General features: G+C 42.5%; 1 protein-coding gene across 5 annotated transcripts in view; it reads right to left on the reverse strand.

Annotated features, from left to right (window-relative positions):
• Window positions 1-20,580, reverse strand: part of rxraa (retinoid X receptor, alpha a) — a 233,791-nt gene that overhangs the window by 124,105 nt on the left and 89,106 nt on the right. For 2 of the 5 annotated variants that reach the window (XM_039778993.1, XM_039778992.1), the window contains exon 1: window positions 972-1,336. The exons of 1 other annotated variant lie outside the window; for it this stretch is intronic. In XM_039778993.1, the coding sequence (XP_039634927.1) occupies window positions 972-999 (28 nt within the window). In that variant the 5' untranslated portion in view covers window positions 1,000-1,336. Of the gene's footprint in view, window positions 1-971; window positions 1,337-20,580 lie in introns of those variants that run through there. 2 more of the 5 variants (XM_039778995.1, XM_039778994.1) reach the window with 1 other exon arrangement.

Genomic DNA, 20,580 nt, shown 5'->3' on the forward strand with positions numbered 1-20,580 from the left:
TAACCATGTACAGAGATCCTTGGTGCAGTTATTCCACACCTGTGTCACCTGTTTAAAACTCATCTTTCCTTGAGTGAAGTATTAAAGGAGGCCAACTGATGTCGTTAACAAGCCAAGCGACTTTGTTTGAGGCCAGAGCCATGTTTAAAATGCAACGGTGTATGCTGCTTGGGTTAATTTTCAAACAATTAGCTAGCTACACATTTAGTGTCAAACGGAAGCAAGTTAAACCAATAGCCAAGAGAAAGACAACATAAAGCTTATAAAAAATGTTTTTAAAAAAGGCGTTCATGAATTTTTGGGGTTGCCTACATGTTTGTCAAATAGTTACCAGGTGACTTAATGAAATCGCACACAACATGCACACAAGCTAGCTTAATACAGACAAACACATCGTAAAAAAAAAAAACTTAAAAAAAATAAATAAAAACTGCTCGTGCAAGTTCAAATTCCTTGGTTTAAAATTCAGCCCTACTCGCTAACGCGCATAGCAAACGCTACAGTAGCAAAGCTTCATCTCGGTTTGCGCTTTTCCACGTGGACCTGATATAAATTAAAATAAAGTTTTCAGCCAAGTGAAAACAACTGCTACGTTTTAAGTGCAGCGCGCGCGAGGTATATCTGCGCACAGCTCATCCCAAGCGAGATGTCACTACGTATCAAAGCGAAATGTCATCCGCTCAAACAGCAACGTTAGACATATATATGCAACATAGAGAGGACATAGCTGCTTTTATTTTAGCATGAAACGAAAGAAGACAACGTCCGCTAAGGCTCGTCAACAGCCCCTAACACGTTGCTGCATTTGGCAACTAACCCTAACCCCATTGCACGCACTGTCAAAAGAGAAGAGAAAAAAAAGGGGGCACACTCAAAATAACAGTTTTACACTAATCTGCCGATGAAAGTCCTATCAAAACCCCTCACGTGTATCACAGAACAAGGCTTAGTCATTGAACAAACAAACTTACCCAATGACAGGAACGGTTTGGTTTCCATGTCTGTCTGGTAGGTTAGCTCATGCCAGCTGAGACGACCGCGTTTGGGAGTTTTTCACAGGCGGCTGCTCGAGCAGACCAGACCGGACCAGGGCTGCTGCTGCTGCTGCCGCTGCTCCTGCTGCGGTTCTCTTCAAGTAGACTCGGCACGAAGCGTAAAAGTGACAGGTCGCCGTGTGATAGTCTCAAAAGATAACCCTAATGGTCTCTACCTCTGTTCGCTCACTCATCTGCTGCGCTCGCGCTCCTCTCCCTCTCGTGCTCCGGTGTACAGCAACTCCAACTACTGGAGCTGCACTGCAAAAGGGACCTGTGCAGGGGGTACTCCCACCAACGCGGGCCGAGCTGCAGCGACACCGCCACAGACGGGAGCCTTTATCGTGAACTTTGAAATGAACAACACACACAAAAAAAAGAAAGACAAACACGCAGCGCATTTCATCACAGCTAGCCTATTAAAAGGTCTGCTGGTTTCCTCGAGGTAGAGTTTCTTTTTTTTTTTCTTCCAAAACCACGCAGAGCCCTTTCAGCTGAGTAGCAGATAGGCTACTTACTCTTTTCACTGCTTATCTCCTGTTATTTTAACCTGGTCACATCTGTTAAACCACGGCTGTTGGCTCAGTAGATAGATATTTCAACGGCACGCTCACCGCTAAAGCAATTGGCCTCTCTCTCTCTAGAAGCCGCTTCAACATAATATAAGATAAACCCACTCGCCTACACAGAAGGGGTAAGGTTCGATAACATCTTATCCAGTCCGAATCTGGCATCAAATCCACTTATTGAATCTCAGTCGTTTTGAAACTCAAACTTTAGGTTTAAGTAGAAAATGGATTGAAGAACTTATTGAATTCTTTTTGGTTTTATAAAGAACTTAAAATCCAAGACTTTTTATGAATTCGTTATTTGCCTGCATATTTGCAAACTGGATGTTTTGTGCATTCAGATTCAGAGATGTAGTCCAAAAAAACTTTGTTCATCGCCTAGTGATGGAAATCTGTCTTTGTCGTGTCTCCAAGTTCAAACACAGTGCAGTTGCTCTTTGCTAATGAAGCAGGTCGACATGAAGAGTTCCCCAGCACTCAAACAAATCCAGATATTTCACCAACTTTGCCAACTGGCTATCATAATGTGTTTATAGTGCATAAAACAGAAACAAAAACATAAGTAAATCCAGACCAAGAAAGTTGTGCAAGCTAAAATGTAACACAGTTACAATATCAATATTGTTCTATGCTGTTCTCTGCCAGCATGGCAAAAAAAAAAGATGAATTTATCGCAGATGCATAAAAGCTTGGGGCAGATTCACATAAGCCACCTCTGCTGGCTTTACAGCACGCTTAATTTGCATATCTCTCCCTGCATTCAAGCAGTGCTACATCTCTGTCATTGTTTTTGCTGCTATCTGGACATGACAGTTTATGCTCAATTAAAGCCACATCCATCTTCTGTGCACCCCCTCCCCTTCCACAATCAATCCTGCACATAGAGGAAGGCACATGTTTCAGGAGAGTCAAAAATGCTTCTTCTTTGGCCCAGATTGAAGGAGAGTAGCACAGATGCAGGCGTTACATTTTCCCCATATTGTAAAATCTCTTATGCAGTGCATTATAGGAGCGGTGGAGAGTATACATCCGCCTCCTGCAGCCATCCTCCAGGCCCCTGCGATGAGCCTGCTCCTGTTAACCATTTGAAGGTGTTCACCACGTTTGTGCTGAGGCGAGATACATAATTAATGCAATGTATGGCACATCAAAGATCAAAGGCAGCAAAGAAAAAAAAAAAAAAAAAAGAGTAAAGTTAACTTAGACTGGGCACTGTTGCAAGGTGCGATTGTGTGCATTTTTATATGTGTGTGCATTTTTTGGGGGGCATTTTAGGCCTTTATTTGTATGGGACAGCTGAAGACATGAAAGGGGAGAGGGAGGGGGGGGAATGACATGCAGCAAAGGGCCGCAGTCGAACCCGCGGCTGCGGCCTAGAGGAGTGAACCTCGGGAGCGCGCTCTTCCTGGGTGAGCTACCCAGGTGCCCTACGTGTGCGTTTTTTGTGTAGTTGTGCAGCCGTGTGAGGAGAGAGAAAATCAGCACGGCTGATCCTTCCACTCCGGGCCTTGCTTTTGTGTGAATACATCCTTTATCTGTGTCTTCTGAGTAAATAATTATCAATCAACAGACGGTGTCACGTTAGCACGATGATGATAAGTGACTTAATTGGCTGGGTAATTGCTCATCAGAGGGGGAGGGAGGGAGGGAAGAGCAGCGATTGGACGTCCCGTTTGTCCTCAGTTCAGCAGGCTGTTGTGCCTTGGGCCTTCGCTCTGTAATAGAAGACAGACACAACGCGGCCTTTCTCAAACACCTCGATCAGACCGAGTTCTCTCATCCTCGGCCGTGATTAATAGCGTTCTGACCCTTCACCTCCATTCATATAAATTCTCTGGAGGGCTGTTTTGGCTCTCCACAACACATCACACCTCTGCTAGCCAAGGCCTCGAATCTACGCTTAACTCTTAATTGCAATATCTCTTGGCTCGGTTCTTTCTTTCTCTTTTGTCATGTTTTTCTCCACTTTAAGTAACGTGTTTGGGCCTCAGGGGAGATGGGAGACCACCGTTGCGATATACTCTGCTATGGTTGCTTTGACAGCCAACCTCCTCTTTCTCCCGCTCTTAAAGTGGGTGATAAATGAGACAAGGGCCTTTTGGTCTCCTTTGTACTTTGACCATTCACAACAAGCTCGTCCGTAAAAGCGATTATGGCCTCTTTCAGTGGCATTGAAAGGATGATAGAAAATTGAAAAATTAGAATTTCCCAGAGTCTAAGGTGATGTCTTCAAACAGTGTGTTATGTCCAACCAGTGGTCCAAAACTAACCGTTTTTTTTTTCAATTATATATTTTGGTGTTTTTTTAATCAAAACCATTGTAGTTTAAATGACTGATTGTTGTAACACCACTGGAATCCAAACCCCCCCCCCCCCCCATTTCAAATTAAGCCAAGCTTCTTAAGGAAATAGAGGAAATGACATAAAGCAAGTAGTCAGACACTAAGTTGATTTGGTCTTTATTAGGAGGAAATACCTTCTCCGTTTTGCTTGTTTTTCTGATTCCACTCAAATGTGGACATGATTGAGCTCCGAGGAAGAAGGTTTCGCCGCGAGGAACGCAAAAGCACGTGAGATCATTAGGGCGTTTGCTGAGGTGTTCAGCATTGTCCGCCCCGAGGGAAAGTCTTGATCGTCACAGCCCTGGGTTCACATTCCTTAACCCTTAGGGTCAGGGCTTTGTCTGAGGATAGCACTGAGGCAACTTCCCCTGCGGAAATCAACAAGAGCTGACACACTGAACGCTGGGGACGCACACAGAGGCAGGAAGAGGGACCACCACACACACACACACACACACACACACACACACACACACACACACACACACACGGTCACTAACATGGCTATTTTGTCTAAAAACCAAGTGCATGCTACAGTTTTAGATTTTTTTCAGATATTTTACATCTGTTCTCAGCAGCCATGGGTTTCCATTCATTTCTGTGCAGTGCAGAGTTTCATGCTGTCGTAGAAAGAAAATCCATCCACATTTTCCAAATAATTTAAAAGTGATTTGTATCAAATTTTGTAGCAAAAAGCACATGAGCTGCTGAAAGGTTGAAAGACTAAGCTAATCTGGACTTGAACCATACTGTGTTTGTAAATGTACTGGTTTTCTTATTCTTCTTTTAATACTTTTATTTTATTTTTATATTAGATATTTATCTATTAACTGTTGCTGACAGTGTCACTTTTTAATCCTATCATTATGCTGCTAAGTGAGTTGTGTAGAGATATGCAATGACAATAAAACTATCTAAATGGGATAAAACATGCAAAACCACTGGTATGGTCCACTAAAACACAATACAGCGACATCAGCCATGAATTAGACTACCTATCTTTCTTCAGGGCTTTTTTTTTTTTTTTTAAGTCCACAGAGTGCAAATAAAGACAAACCTGTTAAACAAAGATCTCAGAAACAATTCCTGGATTTGAACGAAGCGCCCATGAAGCGCATTTCACCTCATATGAACAGCATCACTTTGCTCTGCTCTGTTTTCACAGACAGAGTTCATTTCATCTGATGCGATAAGAGGTTTGTGGATATCTGCCCATCAAATCGAACAGATGGATGGCATGAATCCAGGCGCAGGGCCAGGAAATGGTAGTTTAAAAAAGAAAAAAAGAAAACGCACAATATTTTCCTAAATGATCAGAGCCCATTCCGCTCAGGGCTGTTATCAATATTGAACATTACATCAGCAGTAGAGTAGGCCTATCTGCAGGCTTTTGAATGCCGCCACGGGCAGATGAGACTCCCTCAACGGGAACATCTGAAGCTCAGGCATGCATCATTCTTTAATATCACATTAAGGTGGAATTGGCTACATTTAAACAGACACGGCGATAAATCACGCCAGCACATGGCAGAAGAAGCTGGTTTTATCGCGGAGGGGAGAATCACCGTCCCGGCAGAGCGTCATCTTCTTACCTACGATTGAGTCCAGCATTATTGCACAATGATGGAGCTACTGTGCCGCTGGAGCCGACGGATCGGGAGGCTGAATTATGGCTGTGCAAAGGGTTGAAGGTGTAGTCAAACATTTCCTTTTTTTTTTTTCTTTGTCTGGAGTTGAAAGAGGACAGGTGACGTTAGGTCGCGTCGGAAGGTGAACTGATTCAATTTTACACTCAAATCTGAAAATCTTTTGAAACACACAACAAAGAAGCTCTCCTCTGTTACCATCTAAAAAGCACACGTCAAAAATGTATAAAGTGTCACTTTCAGAATGTCCTTTTCCCTTTTTATCTTTTTATCTAACTGTCTCCAGTGAGATTGCTGTGTGCATAAACGGACAACACGGGCGTCTGATCCTAGGTTTTATAATCAAATTCCTGCAATACCATTACATGTAATCTGTCCCTCCACAGACTTGAGTTTAAGTAGGTCTACAGCGCATTACATAAGATCCGTCTTCGCCCTAGCACCAATTCACACAGCCATCTTTTCAGTTCCATTGTTTTTCCCGTTGTGTGCTGAATGTTCCACATTTCTGTGCAGACATTTGTGATCGGGATACCGCCAGTCGAAGCGTCGGCCATCACCGTCTACGCTCACTTGCGTCACTCATTTACATTTTACAGAAAGCATCTATTTGTTTTGGCTCAGCTGCCTTGTGTTGCCTTGTTGCTGATCCTGTTTCCTAATCCTGCTTTGCTCTGCAGCGTTGTATTCTCGCTGGCTACTACGGAGAGTCTGGCTACTCCACACAGCAAACGGAGGAGGGGAGGAAAACGTGCTCCGGTTTAACGGCATTTCTTTTTCCATCTCATTTCTAAACCAATCAGAATCGTCGTGGGCGGTGCTAAACTCCTCCGCACAGAGCCGCTGCAAAATAGTCGTGCGAGAGAAAACTGATTGGACAGATAGTCTAGCTAGCTGTCTGGATTTACCCTGCAGAGATCTGAGGAGCAGTCAACCATAGTCCTCAGAAATCCACCGAATTTAAAATTCCAACACAAAGAAAGCGGAAGGAAACGGAAAATACATGCATCCGGCGGAATTTCCTTCAGCACCGGAGCAATCCCGGGAGTGGAACGCGAAGGATATAGACTAGCAGAGTTGTGACTTGCAATCAGAGCGCATCTCGCAACAAAAACGGTAGTCCAGTTCAATCCTATAGGCTGAAAGATTTGGAGGTGGGATGAATGACATAATAAAGTGTCTATTTTTTGTATTTGTTACTTTCACTAACTTTAATTTGCTCCAGCAGCAAACGCACACGTGCATGTAGGGTAACGGAGTGCACTAAGATGAGGAAACGTTCCTCATCTAAAAAAAAAAAGACAAGACATGAAGATAGAAAATGCTAAAATATAGAGATCTGAAACTGAAATGTACCTTTTCAAATGCCACATTAAGACCTTTAAAGCAACACCAAAGCACTTTTCCTCTTCGGCCCCCCTACAGGTTGGAAGCAGAATTGTCCATTACCGTTCTCATTCGAACTACAGCTCCGCTACCCAATCTGGCAAACTTGCATAGTGCTGTTATAGCCGATAGAGGGCCGCAAAGCGAATGCAGAAGTGCCGTTCACCCTGTTACGAGTTGCTGAACCACTGAAACGATTTTGGAAACATTATTTTAAAAAGGTACAAAAGAATCTTTGGTGTTGCTTTAATAGAGATATAAACCTCAGATAAGCCTGGACATATCTGATATTGGTCAATAGATGTGTCCTTAGTGACTTCCTCTGCAGTCAGCGGCGTACAGCTGGGAGAGAGCGCAACACTGTTGGACTTCAGCTGGGTAAACATTCCCCACCGAGGCCAGAGATCTTGTGTACACACAGGGCACAGCGCACGTTCAGCGAGGGGGCCTCACAGCCGCCGCAAGGATGGATGGTCTAACCAGGCCAGAGTCCATGTGGGCGCAGCAGTCGAAATATGACAAGAGACCACCCCGTCTGCTGAAAGCATTAAAAAGCTCTGATGAACCGATACCCGGCTTGGTTTTGGCTGTGGATGTCGTGTTTCCACACCTCCTCATATACACGTGTGTTTGCTAAGATGCGCACACACACACACACACACACACACGCGTCGCTGTATGTTAAGCAATCCTCAGACCGCCTGGGAAGGAAATAAACTCAGCGGGACTCACATAAATGAGGGGAACATTAGAGTGAAGTGGAGTAACGGGACACCTGCAGACCAGCAGTGACAGTCGCACACACATGAACGCAAGACCGTAGCTAATAATAAACCTCTGTGAGTCAGACATGGTGGATGCCATAGAAATAATGCATTTCCTTTGGCTGAAATCAAAGTAATTTGTCCTGTATTTGAAAGGAGCCCTGTGGAGATATCACAGCTAGACGTTTGTGTGTGTGTGTGTGTGTGTGTGTGTGTGTGTGTGTGTGTGGCCCAGTTAGCCCAAGGGATGCAGAGAGTAACAGTCAGCGATGCTATTTGTCTGTATTAACCCTGCTCACAGGTGATCATGTTGCCCCAAGGTAGACATCCCACATTTACCATATGTTGTAGCACTGAGACCGTTGTTTGTCTGTCTCTTAATTAACAGGACATCAAAAAATATATGGTAGGTTTTAGTGAAATTTGATGGATCGTAAGTCCATTGGCGAAAAACAACGTGAGCATTTATATTTTATTTTGGCTCATGACTCCCGATATGTGAGGCATAGATGGAAAATGTCTTTGGTTCAATGCATTACACGCCAAGCGCATTTCTGCCAAAACAGATTGGCTGCCACTTTGACTCTAGGCAAAGCAGTGTTTTCGACACTCTTTTAACAAAGAACATCTATTCGACACCAGAGTTAAAGTACTTGAAAAAACATCATGTCCTCCAGATTAAACAGTAAGATGCGCTGTTTTCCAGCAGGACTTCATAGTTTGTCAGAAATCAGAAAAAAATATGATGATGTCACAATGCTACGGTTAGGTTAAAGCACGAGGCCTCTAGCTCACCCAGTAAAGGTGTCTACACACCAACCAGACGGCCGACCCTCGGAAGAAAAGCCAGTCGAAATGATCAGTCTCCCCGTGTTGGTCCAAAAAGTGCCACAGAACACACCAAAGAGACAAGACGAGACGTAAAACATCTCCATAACAGCAGGCGGCGCTACTCTGTATTGTTGCCCAGGAAATTAAAACCGGCAGCTGAGTGGACGAACGCGTCACATGGGTTTGTTTTCTCCGGAAATTTAAAGCCAGACTGTCATGGCGGCTCGTTCAGAATACGATCTCATATTGTACGAAAATAGTTCACTGAAACGTGTTTCTGAGAACATTTTAAGCGAGAAATAGGCCATGCAGTTGCTGAATCTGTCTTCATTTCAGCTCAACAAAGGTCAGTTTAAAAGATTTTCGTCAGATTTTTAGAGACTCTAGTCACCTCATTCCGCTCCCTATTTCCGGGTGAGTACTGACTGCCCTGCTGCCGACTGAACATGTCAGGTCGGCCAAAATGAACGGCGACAGCCCCTCAGACTGACGACGGCACGGGACACACCGAACAGATTCGCGTCACTGACCTCGCCAGACTGTCTAACGGCCGATAATCGGCTAAGTGTGTCCCGGCTTTAAGAGCGTTCGCCCCACGTTGGCCGAGTCCTGCAGCGGCGACGGTTCCAATCCGACCTCTAGCCCTTTGCTGCGTGTCGTCCACCATCTCTCTCTTTCCTGTCTATCCACTCTCACTGTACAATAAAGGGAAAAGCCACATAAAAATAATCTTTAAAAAAAGAAAAAGCACAACAACAACAACTTAGGTTAGATTTGGTAAAAGATCCTGGTTTGGGGAGCATCGTTGTCATGGTTACAATAATAAACAAATTGTTAGGGTGACGATCGTAGTCGTCATGTTGACTGTCGGTCGGAAACATCAGCCTCCCGTGTTAAAGTCCAATGGTTTTTTTTCCTTTCCAGTTGAGATATATTTTACCCAAATCTACTACAAATCTCAAAAGCATTGTGCTATTGCTTACACATGTGGATGACACACGCAGATATGGACCTAAACCATCCCAGAAAAAGGTGATGACATTTTTCGTTTTGTTACACCATGACAGATTTAAACATCCAAGTCAGCAGCCATGAGACTGACTCACTTTTTTTTTGTGTGCGTTTCCAAAGAATTGTCATTATGGCCTCAGGGTCATGTAACCAACTCATCACATGCCATGATCTTTTGATTTTTTTAAAATTCAAAAAAAGTCAAGCGAGAATAAAAAAAGAAAAGAAAATCTTATTTCTGAACCTTTGATGCCAGAACAGCTCTATCTTGTCAGCAGGCCTCTTGGAGAGCCACCCTTCCTTCACACATGATCTGCCTGTGAACTGTGAGCATAGGGCTGCATGTGTTTGTGTATGTGTGGGTGTGTGTGTGTGTGTGTGTGTGTGTGTGTATGTCTGAGCCACACTCGCACTGTGATTTACAGCTCCTCTCACACTCTCCCCTTCTGTGTGCTTGGTCAACTGCCAACGGTGAAGGCGGCTACAATGACCGGCTAAGGAGAACCATAAATCGGGATACTTCCTACCACTGTCTCCCACTTCAAGGGAAAGCCTGTCCTGTGTTGCAAACGTGATTAACCTTCTTCCTCTCTGTCCACACCCCCCTGCACACACCCTCCAACCTCCATCATCCCCTCCCCCCCCCAACAAGAAGCCATGCTGCAGGGAAAAAACAACAACATGGGCCTCCTTTCACACCTCATAGGCAAGGAACCTTCCAGATTTGCCATTCCTTCCCTACACAGGAAATAACTAATAAAGCATAACCTAGGCTTTGCATTGGACCTATAAGGACGTAAATAAAAAATAAATAAAACAGCTAATGCAAGGAGTTACAGTATACCTCCCCCCACAGCTACGTGTGAAACGCTTTTTTCTTGAAGTTTTTATGAAAGTGCCTCACTTCTCCCATTGCCAAAGTAAGAAGAAAGTTTTCAAAAGGCTTTCAAGCCACAAAAGACTTGTTCAAGATGAGTGAAGCGATGGTCCCAGAATGCCAATTTGCAGCTTAGTAAGGAAGTTTGCTTGGTGCTGGAAGGTTTAGAGCGCGAATTGAGACGTGTTGTCATTGAGCTGCCTGAATGCATCTATGAAATTTCAGATGAAAAAGGGTGGAGGCGGGGAGGGGTGGGGGAGGTGTGCTGTCAGTGGAGAGCGGGTCCTTCAGTGAACTGTGACAGCAGACTATAACATGAGCCTTCAGCTGCTGAAGCCCTGGCCTGTATAGTCTGCTCCTGCCCAGAGAAAACACACACTCACACACACTCTCTCTCTCTCTCTCAAACACACACACACACAACACACACACACACACACACACTTGAAACACACATAAACATGCAGTCATAATCACCCACGTGCACACAAAAGGATACACAATGTGTCTATGTATCCACCTGCCTACTTACACAGACAGACACAAGTACGCACGCGCGCACACACACACAGTTATAATCACCCACATGCACACAAAAGGATACACATTCTGTCTATCCACCCGCCTACTTACACATAGACAGACAAGTACACACATGCACACGCACACAGACGCCAGCACACACTCATTATTCGCGGAGAAAGACACACAGAAGCTTGATCTCCTTGCTGTCAGTCAGGCTTTTATTCTGGGCTCCAGCTGAGGACACTGATCTAACATTTTCTGAAAAACTTTATATGGCCAATCAAGCCAGGCCAGTCCAAATTATGCGAGTGTTGATGCAAAAGAAAAAGGCATGGAATTTTCATGCTGAGAGTGACATTATTGCAAGTGGTGCGACTGGTTGGCTGGTAAATAATTTGTTATGTTGTTAGTGTAACATGACAGATTTGGACCCCGGGTGTATTAATTGGTTGGTAAACTATCATTAACATTTGTATCAGTTGATCAAACCTGTTGGTTGACTTAATCACATGCTTTTGTCTACCTGTGTATCACTGCTACTGTAAATACTTCATTTGCATAACAGCCCTTTAATAGTACGGTTGCTCAACACAATCTAATACAGGAGATAATGTTGAACTAACATTTAACTAAAGCATCGTATTCATGTCTTTGCTTAACAATATGGCATGACATTTCTGAAAGTACATTGACATCTTAAAGGGATAGTTTGAATCTATTGAAGTGTGGTTGTATGAGGGCCACGGTCATTGCGTGACTTTGGTGTTTTTGAAGGCTTAGCATCTATAGCAAAACTAACGTACAAACTAACTGAACGAGGCAGCTTTAGACCATCAACTGTGTCCTGCGAGGTAAAGTTACTGTTTTTGTCAAAGGAGTATGGTAGCTTTGAAGAGAGCGATACAATGGCTTCCGTTCTGTTGTAATGGCGCTGTTTGACGGCAAGGTTAAGCAATGAACATATTCTTAATATAGCGTACACTTAAGAAGATATAAAAAAATTTAAGTGGCTGAAGAACTGAGGTCGGCGGGCCGCGGCATTTGGTTGTCCACTAACCCAGAAACTGTGACTTTGCGCCGGCCGCGCTGCCGATATCTCTGTGCCCGAGTAGCAGTGCTTCGGCTGTAGCCTACTTCCACCCAATATAGTCCCATGTCAATATCTGCCTAGGAAATCGTCTAGACTTAATCTGCATTGCTATTTTTACTTGTTGTGAATACGCAGGCCACAAGAAGTAATTATGTTTTGTTTGAGTCACTTTTACTCATGACATGCTAACGGCAACAAAGGATTCCATTCATTATGCTAAGCTTTAAAGGAATACGCCACCGTTTGTTGAAATAGGGTTATTCACCGTCTCCTCTATATTTATATAGGTGGGCAAACGCATTTTTGTCTCAGTGCATGCATTGTCTTAGTCCGGCGCCGCTAGCTGCCCCCTCTGTCTGTCTGTCTGTCTGTCTGTCTGTCTGTCTCTCTCTGCGCACGCGCGCGCGCGCGCACACACACACACACACACACACACACACACACACACACACACACACACACACACACACACACACACACACACACACACACACACACACACACACACACACACACACACACACACACACAGTCTGAATGGCTCTGTACTTGTCCAGTTTCTGGTGGTTGATTAACGCCGATAGGTGCTGATTAGCTCTCATAACGGGCCGGGTGGGTAGCGCACTGCCATGAGTCCATGAGGCAAATGTCTGATTACTCCACATTGTCATTGTGATATTTTGTGATTACATTCTGAATCTGCAACATTCTCTGTCAGGTAAATATAGTAGCACAATGTCTTCCTCTGACATAGAAGTACACTTTAAGCCGGTAGTAGGCTATGTAGTGGAGTTGCATATCAAGTAGTTCGGGGTCCTTCTGTAAGTCATTTTGGGGTACAATTTGGTTCTGGGGAATTCTACAAGCAGCAATACTGCAAGCCAAGCAACAGCCCGTTCCAAACAGGCACATTTTCAACGGGCACTGTACTAACTGAATACAATTGTGATATTACAGCAATGCATGGTGTGGACGTATACTGAACATCTTGTTAATTTGAAATATTTCCATGAGGGAATGCATTCTAAATGTGAAGTAGCAGCGAAGCCGCAGCTATTATGACAGTTGTGTATACCCGTCTGATTAATGATGACGCATCTGCAGCCTGAATTAACATAGGAAATCCTGTATATACTATGAGATGGCACAGGGATGTATACAATAAGCACAGCACTTCTATTATAAAGTGTTACATGTACTGATGTCAAAACAACATCATTAAAAACAGAAACTAAAGTTTGTGTTTCTATTGGCTCTCTGGCACTATTAACACCACATTGAAAGCGCTGCAGAGCCCTAATGACTGCACTCCAGCAAATCCAGTATTCCAGGTTTAAAGTCTGAACATAATAGCACGCCAAAATAGAAAGCAAACAACCACGCAGAAGGTGAAAGCCATAAGTGCCTCTATGTGTCACAGACATCCTGATGACTAATCGTCATGTCCTGTTTTTGTGGTTTGTGCGTTGTTGGGTGGCACAGACATGCTCCTCTGCTGGCTGAGCTTGATCAGAAACTAGTCAGCAGAGACTCCCCCCCCCCCATCTTTACCACCTTTTCCTTTATTTATAGAAAAACACTGATGTCATGATTCCATTAGCCATGTAATGATGCACACTAGAAAGACCTGCGAAGGAGCTGCCACCTGCTACTTTTCCCCCTCCCTCCACACCTACACGTCTGAAAGCATGATTAGGTCATCGTGTCATTATTACAATAATCCCATTAATGAAGTCCCAACTGCGGTAACAACACCTGTTTTGATGCACCCACAGGGATGTATTCAGCAAGCAGTAGGCAATTTTCATTTATTTATTTTATCTTAGGGGAGAAAAAATAAATAAGTGATGGAGCAACACTGTTCATGCAAATCTCATTTCACTTGGCGTCTTACGTCCCGCCACGCTTTCTTGGCAGCGCACAGCTGAGACTGCGGAGCAAGTGACAGCGCAGGGGCTTAATGTGACTGATTTGCTCTGTAATGATAATGCGATTGAGCACAGTGTTTTGTGGCGAGCACAGAGGGGCTCATGAATGAGAGGAGGTTTGGTGTTAAAGTGCGAATGATCAGGAGGACCAGCCTTCTTCTCCCCCAGGCTCATACAGTGGATACATTAAAGCATGTTGTATCTCATGGGCAGAGTACAGTCTGCTGTGTGTGTGTGTGTGTGTGTGTGTGTGTGTGTGTGTGTGTGTGTGTGTGGATCACACACCATATGGAAGTCTTCAGTGGGTAAAGTCAGCTATTGTAGTGCAGTGATGTATGAGTCTGTCTAATGGATTGCTGTCAACATGTGGTATTTATTGTATATATTGTGTCAGTCTGGCTCTCACTCTCCATTGTTTACTTCACACTCCTCTAGCTTTTCAGCATCTGGCAAGTCTGAAAATTCGGAGTAGCATATTTAAGCATAGAATTCAAATATCTTCTTTTTGAATCACACACTATCACAGCTTCCCATGTATCTCACAATTCCTGGGATTTAACGGTTTTGGTCCTTAATTAAATGTAGTCTTACTGTGTCTACCAAACAACCAGTTCAGTATTTCCATCCATTATGACTATTATTATTATGACTTTTGATCCCAAAATCAAAATTGTTGTCAGTTCTGCTAACAAACAATGCTTTATTGGATACTTTACTTTGAAGAATGAAAACACGTGTTTAAATGTCTTAACAAAAAAACAGCCATATAAGAGGCTAAATAAAATTAGCAACATTACAGTAAAATATTTTCACTTTTTAAGTGGATATTGCAAATTTGTTAGCAAACGGGGGCTTATTTACACATCCGCCAGATACGGAAAATTCACCTGGAGTTGGGTTTTTGGCCACTTGATGAGTTTTCTGTCAGTCCAATATTCACTCAAGCTGGTATCGTGTTGCAAAATGGGATATTTTGTGGGAAAAACAAACAGTGGACATTTTACCGATACATTCAGTATCAACATTTTCACTACGTTAACAGAAAATGTAATCCGGTCTGCTTTGCTGAAATGCTCCGTAGAGCTGAGGGCAACTTTCACCATGAGCAACTCCTTTATCATAGTCATTCAATCCATCGTCATATAAAAATATAAATAAATCATATAGCATCTTTAAATCAGAAAATATCTGATCACAAAATAATCTGTCAAGACTAATGCCAGGATCATGCTACATTAAAGCTTTAGTGTGTAACTTTTTGATATTAATGAGCGTCTGTTACATTCAAGCCATTGCCAAATGAGTTGCTACAAAGCTAATTAAGACTTTCAGCTCCACACAACTCTCTCTGGATTTCTCAGTACGGCTGTGATGAGAAGATTGTGTCGTCCGGTGACTTTCCCGTGCAGAAACTCAAGTGAAGATAATTACCTCTTCTAAAGAGTCCATTTTTTTTTAATCCTCCGTGTCCTCCTTGGCTACTAGCAACTGCATCGAGGAGGTATGGGGGTGGTGCGTGATCACGTAAGGCTTGTATCATGTGGACGCTCCGACAAGTGTTGTTGTCATTACTTAGAATTCCTCATGGGGGCGATATAAACTACGCTCTATACCTTTAACAGCCCTATTGCATCAGTCAAATGCAAATGCAGGACTGCACGCAATGATTGGTCAGGGTTCGACCTGTAGTCCGACATGTCTCTCGAATAAAGGCACCGCAGGAATTTAAATAATTACCCAATCTGACTTGCGGCTATCTCGACAGCCATTAACGTCTGGGTCCTGGCATCAGAATCGGACCAGGCATGCTGTGTTTTTGTTGCTTGACACTTTTCAATTCTATGTTCCAGGGAAACGTTTGGGTCAGTATTGAAAGTTATTACTGTTCCTCCTCCCAATGACTGTTTGTTTAAGCCAGAGTTGTTTTGATTTCACTTGATTTTATATATCAAACTATTTTTTTTTAGAAATGCCTACACTGTTTCACATACATAACCATGCACATCATGTAACTTCTAAACACCCAAACAAATACTACAAATAGTGTATATTTGTTTTGTTATTCGGTCAAATCAAGTTTTCAGGATATTAAAAGCCTCTGACAGGGGTCCAAATATAATGTATAAAAAAAAAAAAAAAAAATGGGAATGGGTGTTGGGAATAGGTATTGGTATTAGATTTATAATTTACAAGTGAGCATCCTCAAACCCACTTGTTTTCAAAAGCTGTTGATTCTATCTAATCATCAAAGTGTTTCTAATTCAGTGTCAGTGCAGTTGCACATTATAAAAAGGTGCATTAAAGGAACATCAACATGCGTATCGCGTCTCGCTGACGACCCAGGCACGACCACAACATCAAAGCGGAATCACCCATCGCACGTCCACATGTTGGACGGATACCTCCGCTCTGACAGAGCTGCTGTCATTTACATATCACAGCACAGAGACGGAATCAAAAGGCAGAGGCATCAAAAAAAAAGCTGCCAAGCATTTCTCTTTCTCGTCATTTCATTTCTGCCTTTCCAACCTATCCATCCATCCATCCCCCCCCAACTCCTAATCATCAAGCAAGCGGATTAGCATGTCACTGCTGGGTATCCCATTCTCCTTTAGAGGGGCCCCAGACTATTTCTTTCTTTTTCCTTCTTTTTCTCGCTCTCTTCTTTCGGGGAATCTGCTATTTCATCAGAGCGTGCAGGAGTCACCAGTTGGCTTCATTGTACCGATGGGGGTCAGGGGCAGGTCAGCTCTCAGGGTTCTCCAGAAAGAAGAGGCCCTGGCCTGACTGTGCCCTGCAGTCAGTCTCTCTCTCTCTCTCTTTCCCCATCTCTGCCCCTTCAAGACCAGAGACGCTCCGGAGGTCAGCAGCCTATTTGCGAGGACACTTGGCTCTCCACAGGGGGTGAGATATCCTTTACAAGAGCCCCTGTCATCTGGACAGTGACTAATGAAGCCAGTCTGCTGACAAGTACTGATGAGCGGCCCCAGGCTGCTTCGGGCTCCATTGACAACGACACCAACTGTGGCTCCGACTCTCCGACTCCCGTTTTGGCATGTTTCGAATGCGGGTCTCATCACTCGTAGGTTCTCAGGCCACAAACAAGTCAACTTTTGTTTATTAAGCTAACATTGCATTTCATTTAGCTGAAACTTTTATCCAAAGCGACTTCCTATAAGTGCATTCAACCAAGACGGTACAAACTCAGAACATCAAGAATCCCATAGAAGAAGTACATTAGCTTCACAGAAGCCAAACTACATAGTGCCGCATCGTCACCTTCCTAAAATAATGGCCTGTGTCATTTTTTGACAAAAATGACTTTCTTGCCTAAATCATCTCCTCATGGTGCTGGCCACCTCTGGTAAAATTGCCTACATCCTCAGTTGAACAGGTCATGTGATTCTACACTGTTAGTATAATGGCCTATGTCAACAGTGTGACTTAGGCAATTTTTACGAGCTTTTCAAAATGGCAGCCGCTTCAAAGAAGAACAAAAATCTACCACTCTATCGCTGAAGTTATTTCCACGTTATTTTCCACGTTAAGGGCTCGTCCCCAATAGGGAAGTGATGATGTTTCTGTGCATGTAAACACACTGATTGTTGACGGAGTTGAAGGTTTAAAAGTCCCAAAGGCATACAGTATATTCCTCTTATGTTGCATACTTGACAGACATTGTTATAAGTATGTCAATAGTCATCTATTGTCATAACATTTGAGTAAAATTATTAATACATACATATTCAGTGCAGTTTTTTGTGTTTTCTGGAAAACCTGAAAAAATGACTTGGGCCATCATTTTAGGGAGGTGACGACATGTAAGTGCAACATGTTGGTGCAATTAAAAAAAAAGATCTTTTTTTTTATAACCATCATCTTCTTAGCCGAGGTAACAGTCGTAAGAGAAGATGTGTAGACTTTATTACAGCTCAGGTTCATGCAGCAAGTAGCTGCTGGCTCTTTAGAAACACTGGGTTCCCATGACATGATGCCTCAATTGGCATCCGCACAAAAGAGGTTGATGAATAAGCCCAAAAGGCCTGATAAAACATTAACATGGACAGTTGGTCCAGGATGACTCAGTTTTTCGCGGGGCAAATTTTATCCCCATATTTCTCAGTACAAAAAAAGTCTTCACGGGGAAAAAAACAAGACATTAATGAAGAACAGCATGCTGTCTTGTTGATGTCTTATTATTTAGTGTTTGTGCGAGGCTTGCAGGGAAAAAAAGAAGAAAAAAAGAAGATAAACTACCTGTGGCGTCAGTGTTTGGTCTGCAGAGAGAGATGCAAAGCGGGACACAGAGCAGTGCCGTTCCACCTCTGGCACCACGTCAACTGGGGCAGAAACTGTCATTATTCACAAGCTCCGTGAATGATTTCTGTAATGTGATAGGTCATCCCCAACTCTTCAGATGCAGGAGTTTTAATAGAAAGCAAATAAGGGCTGCCAGAGGACAAATTCGTCCCCGGTGGAGCCCGTCCACTATAGCCCCAGAAATATAAATATAAAATTATGTGGAGTGAGCTTCATGCTCCTTTTTCATTTCTCTTTCTCTAGAGTCTTGTGGTATTTATCAAAGGCATATATGTTTTTTTTTCTGTAGTGGGTGTAAATCACTAGTTTTATCACAATCCAATATTACATTGATTCTTTGGACAACTATATGATATTGGCTGATATCATGAAGTCTGCCATGATATTAATCCGATTCAATTCAGGGACCTGCGATCGATATGAGACAATATTTTCTGCCCATGTAACGCAATCCGTTCCATATATATACATACACATATACACATATATATATACACATATACACATATATATATATACACACACACATATATATATACACACACACATATATATATACACACACACATATATATATACACACACACATATATATATATACACACACATATATATACATACACACATATATACATACACACACACATATATACATACACACACACATATATACATACACACACACATATATACATACACACACACACACACACACACACACACACACACACACACACATACATACATATATATATACACATATATATATACACATATATATATATATATATATATATATATATATATATATATATATATATATATATATATATATATATATATATATATATATATATATATATATATATATATCGATTCACAAAAAGCAACCTAAATATGATTTGACAATTTTATTACTGAGCTCTTCCGTACATTTAAAGGGATATGCCACCGTTTGTTGAAATAGGGCTTATCACGGTCTCCCCTACCTTGGTCCGGTGCAACACCGGCAGCGCCGCCGCTAGTTAGCTTAGCGTAGTGAATGGAATCCTATGTTGCCGGTTAGCATGTTGTGAGTAAAAGTGAGCCAACAAAAGAAAAAAAAAATAACCTAATTACTTGCACGGAGACAAAAAAATTCGTTGGGCCACCTATCTACAGCTAGGGAAGAGCGTGATAAGCCCTATTTCAACAAACGGTGGCGTATTCCTTTAAATGAAAATCAAACGAAAGAATATAAAGTGGGAATTTCAAAATAAAGTGGCATCTTAAAGATGGTGATATGTACGGCCATGCGTGGCATTCCCTCTCACTCCCCTGCCCCCCCCCCTTTTCTGTCCATCTGCATGATTTAATCAAAAAAATTGATGTTTCTACTTTGATCGATGATATTGTATCGTTGATCATTGAATAGATATAGCGATAAAGATCAATGTACTGAATATCGTTATAGCCCTAGTTGTTAGCCTTGCATAGCATTTTAACAGTAACAACAAACAAACTCATTCAAAAATGTAACTTGTAGTCTGTATTTGACAAAATGCTAAAAAAATAAAACTCAGTGAAATTGGATGATTTTGTGAAACCCACCGTTGCATTTCAAGTACCTGGGACATATTTCAAATTGCAGTTAACACTTAAACAGGCTCTGCAAGTCCATTTTTGAAGTTGTATGCTGGAGTGAATCAAAGTGCAGACAGCTCTTTTACGGACTTATATAACCTTATGTAACACAAATGGGGAAGACAGACTTTGGTCTGTTCTCACTGTTGGCATGGTGCCCATCTTAAAATACTTTTTAAAAGCACCCAAAATGGTTCAAAAGTTAAAATCTTATTTCTTTGGTAAACTGGTTGCACCCTTGCAGGTAGATCAGGGTGGTGTTTGGAGTTTATTGAGCTTAGGGTCAATTGAATGTGCACAAGGCAAATAAATATCCTCAGCAGTCGTTTTAGGACAAAAGAAAAGAAAAGAAAAACACACACACAGAGGTATCCATTACATACAACTGCATCGTGACCTCAAAAGGATTTCAACTCAAACGCTGAATATAGTTATCTGCAGACTCACTCTGTAGCAAGGTGATAAAAATGACAAATGGTCTGTCAGAGGCTCTCAGTCATAATTGACCTACCCTGCACAGACATTGCTGTAAATATTTCAACAGTTATGGACTAACCGGTCCATCGGTGGATAAGTATCCCTCCCTACTTTCCTTTCCTCTTACTGTTTTTCTCCTAATGTGATTTATCAGGGG

This window comes from Perca fluviatilis, chromosome 17 (assembly GCF_010015445.1).
Source record: "Perca fluviatilis chromosome 17, GENO_Pfluv_1.0, whole genome shotgun sequence".
Taxonomy (NCBI): Eukaryota; Metazoa; Chordata; class Actinopteri; order Perciformes; family Percidae; genus Perca; species Perca fluviatilis.